General features: G+C 38.5%; 1 protein-coding gene across 13 annotated transcripts in view; it reads right to left on the bottom strand.

Moving 5' to 3' along the window:
• EHBP1 (EH domain binding protein 1) overlaps window positions 1–7580 on the bottom strand; it is a 212526-nt gene that overhangs the window by 110665 nt on the left and 94281 nt on the right. For all 13 annotated transcript variants that reach the window (XM_042036615.1, XM_042036602.1, XM_042036604.1 and 10 more), the window contains one exon: window positions 5344–5596. In XM_042036615.1, coding sequence (XP_041892549.1) covers window positions 5344–5596 — 253 coding nt within the window. The remainder of the gene's footprint in view (window positions 1–5343; window positions 5597–7580) is intronic.

Raw genomic sequence — 7580 nt, 5'->3', positions numbered from 1 at the left:
TCACAGCAGATAAACAGTAATGAGTATTTTGGACCAAACCACTACACCCTGCAAGATATATTTATCATATATCTCAAACTACAATTCCCAACAATCTATCTGCATACAGTTATTATATGCAGTGTAACCATGTACAACAAATAACCTCAGTCCCTTGAAGTCCATTAGAATTCAACTCTGGATGGAAACACTAAAGCATTAGATAAGAGTCTACCTAGCTAGATCCATTTACAAATCCCCTCTCAGGATGAGAGTCAGGAGCTAGTACACACTATTTTTTAAGAAATACAACAGCAGTGAAAAACCAGCTATTCATCCAATTGCCTTCCACACAACATCAAATTTCTCTCCTTCATTTGTACTTTTAGTATGAGAATGTCTTTCAGTCTCATAGATAAACTTTAGTTTATTTTAATGCAATTTACAGCCATCCTATTTTCACTGAGAAAAAGCAAGCAATTAATAACCCACACCAGAGAAAAGAAGCCTACTTTTGAAAGGCAAAGTTTACCAAAGCACATAAGTGAAAATCAGGCATAAAATCTCCAGACCTTTCTAACAATCTGTTGCTTCTACTCCTTACAGAAAAAGATATCCAACTCCTGAAGCAAAAGGAAAGACTAACACTAAAATAACTCATTTGTTGACTGAAGGCAACTTTCAGGTGTTCCCACTTTGCTGACCATCAAGTGCAAAGCCACCAGCGCAATCAAAACTAAAGGCAACCAAAATAACAAGTTAAATGGAAAGAGAAGGGTGTTTTCCTTGGGAGGCAGTAGGAAAAGGAGGTATTCAGGCTGGAGTGGAGAATGCATCCAGCTGTCAGTAGCTCTAATTTAGCTGACAGCCCAGCTCAGCTGCCTTCAGACACCAGAGAGTTCAAAGGGAGGTGAAAATGAAGATAAAAGAGATAAAGGCTGAAGAACAATGCATTGTATGGGACAGCACAAGGTTTTATTTAGTTCAACAAGTCAGCCTTTGGAACAGCCAACAGGCTGTTTGGCAGGAATTTACCTCTGAATTAGAAAGGTGTATTTGTAAGGTGTTAAAATTGTTTTGGTGTGAGAAAAAACCCAACACCTTATCAATGAGAGTAAACAGGTTTGGAAGAACCATCTTCTGAATTTTTAAGCTCCAGAATTGCCCATGCTGCAGGTGCCATCCTGAAGAAACGTACCCTCTGTACCCACCAGAAGGAAGTGCTAAAAGGAGAGAAGCCACTGCTCTTTTTCTCTAGGGAAGAACGTACTTGAAAGCCAGACTAAACCCTCACATTTTGGTCACAGACACAGACATGGACACATGCTACCTTCTACCTTCCTCTCAGCACTACCTTTAATTGGTCTTACAAATACGGAGCAAGATTTTCGAAAAATTAATGTTAATACAGAAAAAAAAAGACCAAAATGGTTCTTTCCTGAACAAGCTATAAAGTTTAAAGTCATGAGGATCTGATATACGTAGCAGAGTTTGGTCCAACAGCTTCCACATGGCTCCACAAGAAATTAAGCATCTGAAAAGTCTGGTTGGAAAGAGCCTTAGCTGGAAAACATAAAAGCACTTTTCTCTGAGGTCAGCCCCATATTTACTGCTTCAGTGAAGTTATTTAATTAATCCACATTAAATGATTTGTCTAAAGAGCCACTAGACTGTCCTCCACAAAATTAAAAAATCCCAGACCTGACAAGATACCTGGCATTAAACTGTCACTGACAATGTGGTGGCTTGTGGCTTCTTGTGCAACAGGCAACTTCAGCAGATGGCAACACGATAGCCTTGCCAATTACACAGCATAATTTTAAGCCATACCATGATTAATGAGATAAGAAGCCACAGAGCCAAATGATATTGGAAAGCAAGTTTTATTCTAACCAATTTAAAAATTATTTTGATCAGTCTTACCAGTTAGCTGAAAAAAAAAATAAATAAATAAACATTTTACTGAGGAGGAAACCCAAAGCTGTCAGTGTGGCAGGGCTAAAAGGTCAGGCAGTATTGCCAATCAGAAGTACTAAGGTTAGTAAGGTTGAAAGCATTATACATGAAGCAGTTGTGAGCTGTGCTATTTTCAAATAATTAACTTCACAAGGTGTGCTGTCCTTCACTAACAGGTGGATTTTAATGTATAAAATTCAAAAAGGCAAAAGCAGAATTTTCCACTAATACTGAAATGTCCAAACTAAGAAAAGGAAAATGTGTTCCTTATCTTTAGCTAGGTATGAGAATTTAGCCAGAGGAAGTATGTTTTGAGAGCACAGTTTTGCAGCAGAGTAAATGTACTGGCTCACCCAAGTCCCTCTGTGCCATGCAGTGCCTCACAATGCTTATGCTCGTGACTGTGCTTTGTGTGTGTTATGAAGTATTAGTTCTCTTCACAAACATTAATCAAACACATTTCCATGAAGCAAGTTACCCAAGGTAAATCCTTCACAGAGGTGCACTGAGGCCAAGTACCTTTCACAGGATTACAGTGAGGGTCTGTTACAAAACTGGAGTCAGAGTTCAGCTCTTGGGGCACTCTGTGTAAGCTCTGAGTCCAGAATCAGAACTAGGGATCTGCCAGAGCAGAGTGGGACAAGGGTTCTGATGCTAAATGGTATGTCCATGTTCTCAGGACACAACACTGCATTTCGCACAAAATGTAAGAGGAAAATGCCAAGCAGTACATTAAGTGAACTCCAATTAAACATTTAAGACATAGGGGTAAAAATACATTGTATTTCCTGATCAACAGTAAATCAGGAGCATTCTGTTTCTTCCATTTCATGCTTTCCCCCTATAGGTTCAAAAGGACACCTGGAGAAAGCCCTTGACCAGTGACAGTCAAAAATGGAACATAATTTTTAAAAAATCAAAAGACAAGATGTTATGAGAGAGGTTGAAATAACATGCAAAGTTTTCTATTCTCATGATATGACTCAGTTGTTCAGCCTTGTCTTGAATACACTGCTCAGGCCAAGTCAACACATCTTAAAATAGACACATAGCAGAAGAAATAACAGGGTCCAGAGACGGGCGGTGGAAATGATTAGAGAGATGAAGAGACTTCTGTATGAAGAGAGATTGAAAAAGTTAGCACTCAGACAAGTGACAAGGAAAGGTGAACATGCTAGAGATAGACAAGACAACAAATGTTTATGGCAGGTAAATCCAATACTACTAATTGTTGTTTTGATAAGCCAGCAGAAGAGATAGTATGGGACTGGAAAGGGAATTTATTTACAATCAACAAAAGAAACGCATTTCATTAAAGATCTTGTTTTCTTGTGGAAAACTCTGCCACAAATTGACACTGAAACCTAGACTTCAATAGGCTTGGAAGAAGATTACCCACTCATGTAGATAATAAAAGCATCAATATATAGTAGATAAAAAACAATACTCATCTGGACATAAACCTTCATGACTTAGGGCACCCAAAAAACACCAACTGGCACTGCCTGTGAAAATTTTGCCTTTGGTGCTCACCAGACCATGCCTTAGCAGGAGCTTTCTACTTGAAAATTTGAAAATTAATGACATGAGATAAAGCAAAATAGTGTTTGTAGATGTGAGCTAACATCACATGTCCTGTGTTTCTAGACTGGGCTTTTATCATTACACTCATTCCTCCAGAATGTTCAGTATAAAGATTCAAAGGTTCTCCTTGCCACACTTCTACCCAACGCATTCAACAAATGGTCTCCAGGACTTTTTGTATGATATACTTACTGCTCCTGCAACTTCAGAGGAAAATGTGGAGAGGAAGGTTACTTTGGGGGTCAGGACATAAAAAACTTATGTAAAAGATGTGAAAAATTGATTTTACAGTGTTTATTGACTTCTTGTCCTTCCATCTTCCCATGGGACATTGCTTTATCATGAAAATACAGACCAGCTGTATGTTCAAGTAAAATTCACCTATGGGGAATTTATTTTTATCTTTGGGGAAAAACAACAATGAAGCAAATGGAGCCATTAAAACAAGAAGGAGGCTGTTTTAAACCAAGGGCTGAAGTCCAATACACAGCAAAAGGAAGGGTTACAACCCTGCCACAAGCCCCTTTGGCACAGATGTGCTTAGGGTGGAAATGGGAGTACAAACAGAAAACAGAGAAAATTCTTCACTTGCTCATCCATGCAGTTTTTTCTCAATCTTTGCTGTCCTCTATTATGTATATCTTGGTGGGTGTCAAATGCAAACATTTTTATTCCCTACAGATTCTGGTGACCAGTGAATGACCAGGAATGCCTGGTGTGGCTGTCGGTGTGATCACACTGTGCTCTGAAGACACAGCAGCCAGTGCTGTTTGTTCAGGCACTGTGCTGGTAAGTGGAGCTGGCAGAGGCATCATTCCCAACGCCCTTGATTTATTTGTTCTTTTTATTCTTCACAGACCAAACGACAACATTAAATCCATGGCCACAGAGCTTTAAAAGGAAAAAAATTCTGCAGAGCCCTTCATATGTTTCTGTTAGAGTGCCTGGGAATCCTTCCATTTCCTAGACCACAGCTATAGACAGAGAAACAGAAAGATGATGATGGTATATCTGTTAATAGTAAAGTAATGCAAATGTCATGCCATGATAAATCTCATTAAATAATGTAAAATTAAATGTTAATTAGAATTGTTGTCTGTAAAATTGCTCAGATGTAATCACCATAAACTGTCTCATGAGTGGTGTGGTTGGTGACTAATGACCACGAGCAAGAATTAAGGATACACCTTCCAACCTTCCAAGCTGTGCAGCAATTGCAAAAAGCTCTCCCTTCCTGATAGTTTCTATACTATAATACAAGGCAGTCAGTGTGAGTTTATAGAAGTTTCATGTGTGGTCATGCTGAAAGAAACAAACTAAGTAAGTGCATATGGTGTTATCTCTCCCATATATTCAGTTTATGAGATTCTCAAAAATGTGCTATGTAGATCGCAAAATGCTCTTCCTTTTTATGTAGTGCATCAAGATTAAACAAACTCCCTGCTATCATCAGAAAAAAATTAACATTTTATGTAGTAAAAATAATGGCAAAAAGTAGAGGAAGGACCAAGCTCTGCTGCTGCTTAATTTCTAGCTCATTTGCAATTGTCAGGGCATGAAGTGCCAGAAAGGTCCACAGACTTGCTCCCTATCAAGTTGTTTGCTATCAATAAGGCAAAGGAAAGTTTCCTCACTGATCATGTTCAGCTGAATAGCATGACCTGGGGGTATGGTATTTCCTGCTACTGAGCTGCCCAAGGATGAGTCTGTCCTAAGGAGGTGATTAAAGATCACCATGGTTCAACCCAGTACACCTCAAGATTAAGCCAGGGATCCCACTACTAACGCTTGCAAAGCTGCTGAAAGATGAAGAACCATACTTACTCATCCAGCTCTTCCTCCTCAGCTTTAGAGGTATCTGCATAGAGGTATTTGCTCATATCCACTGGCCTGACGTTTTTCCTTTTTGCAGGTTGTGGAGGAGAATCTCTTACGCTTCCAGGTGCTTCGGGTGCGTGATCTGGCTCATCAAATGGGTTTAAGTACTCCGGGGTATCTTCATCCTTGAAGGGATTGTAACTGTCAGCACAGGAACTTTCTTCTGCCTTTGAAGACGAAGCCATTTCAGTGTGAAGTTCTACCAGATAATAAAAAAATATTAAACAGATTTAACGAATTAAAAATTTGAAGCCATTTTATCAGATATTTTAAAGGCATATGAAAAGGTCTGCTTAACTCTCAATACATAAAGCCATAGCCTTAGGTGAATTTTCATGCTTGTTTATTCAAAAACAGGTCTTTCAAAAGGTCTTTTCATTTAGACTATATTGAATAGGTGCAATTTTCTCACTTACTACAGCTCTTTCAACACAATTAGTTATTAGTTTTCTTATTTGTCATATAAATGGTATCACAACAGATATTAAAACATATTCACAAAGTACTAGCCAATTTGTATCCTAACAAAATGTTCTTAATTGTTTATTTGAGCTTCTAATAAAGAAAAAAGACATCCTGTATTTTATATTATTACTGGATTTAAAAACTGTGACAGTAAGTAGGTGGCCTTTTCATTTCTTAAAATTACTGAACTAAAAATCAGCTATTAAGTATTACCAGTAATTACATTTCAAAACACATGTGTGCCAATACATAATCTCACAGTAAAAACTAATTTAATTTAACCCTAAAGAGACAGATAATCAAATCACTCATCTTTTACTTGGGCCATACAACAAAAAGTTATTGGCAAGCTGGAGCTGCATGCTGTTCTCTGTGTAATGTCCTTTCTGTGGTGTCTGTTACTCTAAAGTGAATGGCTTCTGGATACTGAGTAATGCAAATCCCCATACAGCAATACAACATCTATTACAAAGACACTTAGTAATGTTAATCTTACTCTTCCTGCAGCATCAAATCATCAGAAGTACTGTTCAATACTGGATGTGATGTACTTCAAAATCTAGGCAAATAGTAACTTCAATGTAGTGTCATTAAAACCTAACTTTCAATAACCATATCCACATTACCCTTAACGAAAAGTGTTTTTCAGAGCTATGGTTACTATACTGAACTAAACATACGTTTAAGGTTTAACAGAGCAACTCTAAAAGTTATTTGTAACAAGAGTCTAAAAATTAAAAAGATGGGAGTTCCAAGTGGACTTTTCACTGCACAAATATTTGGGAAGACAAAAATCTCTAGTCACACAACCAACAAAGGGAAGCACTGTGTTTACATGAGTTTGGACGGATGATGTACCAAAGCTGCTAATCCTGGTGAATTGCTAGAAAATGTGAGTGTTCTCTACCCTGAATCCAGCCATTAGCATAGCCAAGGTGACGAAAAGCCCTACCCCACGTAGTGTGACCAACTCTAACTTACAGTGTGAACCAGAGCCATTCCTACTTGGATAGGAACATGATCTCTAGCTGCAGGTAGCAACTTCACCTACCTATGCACTGGACTCGTCACTAGATCAGGGCAAAGGCTCGGAGCAGGAAAGGCTTTAGCCCTTCTCAGGACAAGAGAGATCCACCTGCAGCATGTGGAGGAGACCCATGCTGGAGCACGAACACACAGACAAACAACTGCAGGAAGAAGTCAGGGTGTGTATTTGCAGTATGTCAGCTGTAGTGCATGTGTTCACTCCTACCCCACAGTAAACACTTATTCCTTAAGAAAAGGGAATAAACTACTGGGAACTCATCCTGGGAGAAAGCGTAGTTACTGCACAGCAGGTGATGTGTATTAACCCTAGTTTATGTGGTGATGTGATCATAAACCCACATCCTTTTACGAAAGCTGTTTCAGAAAAAGCCACAGTGAAATAATATTGAAGGTCTATAGCTTAACTGGCAAGGGAAAATAAAGCATTTAAGGAAGAAATTCTTAAAAACACAAATATGATCAAATCAAGCAAGAATCCTTTAGAGTACTATAGATTAAATATATCATAGCAGAGCCCAATATTTAAAATGTACTTTTTCATTTATTTTAAGCTAAACTGGAAAAGTGGTTCTATACAGACTTAGGTCATACTAGTGTCCATTGCAGGTGGTCATAGCAAGCAAAAGCTTCGCTTTGCTTGCTCTGACGTGTCCTCAGTGTGGGTATTTGCA

Source organism: Corvus kubaryi, unplaced genomic scaffold (assembly GCF_017639235.1).
Source record: "Corvus kubaryi isolate FWS band 111438036 unplaced genomic scaffold, C.kubaryi_AGA036_p1.0 37386, whole genome shotgun sequence".
NCBI lineage: Eukaryota > Metazoa > Chordata > Aves > Passeriformes > Corvidae > Corvus > Corvus kubaryi.
The sequence above is the reverse complement of the archived record's forward strand: the minus strand, read 5'-3'. Positions and strand labels throughout refer to the sequence as shown.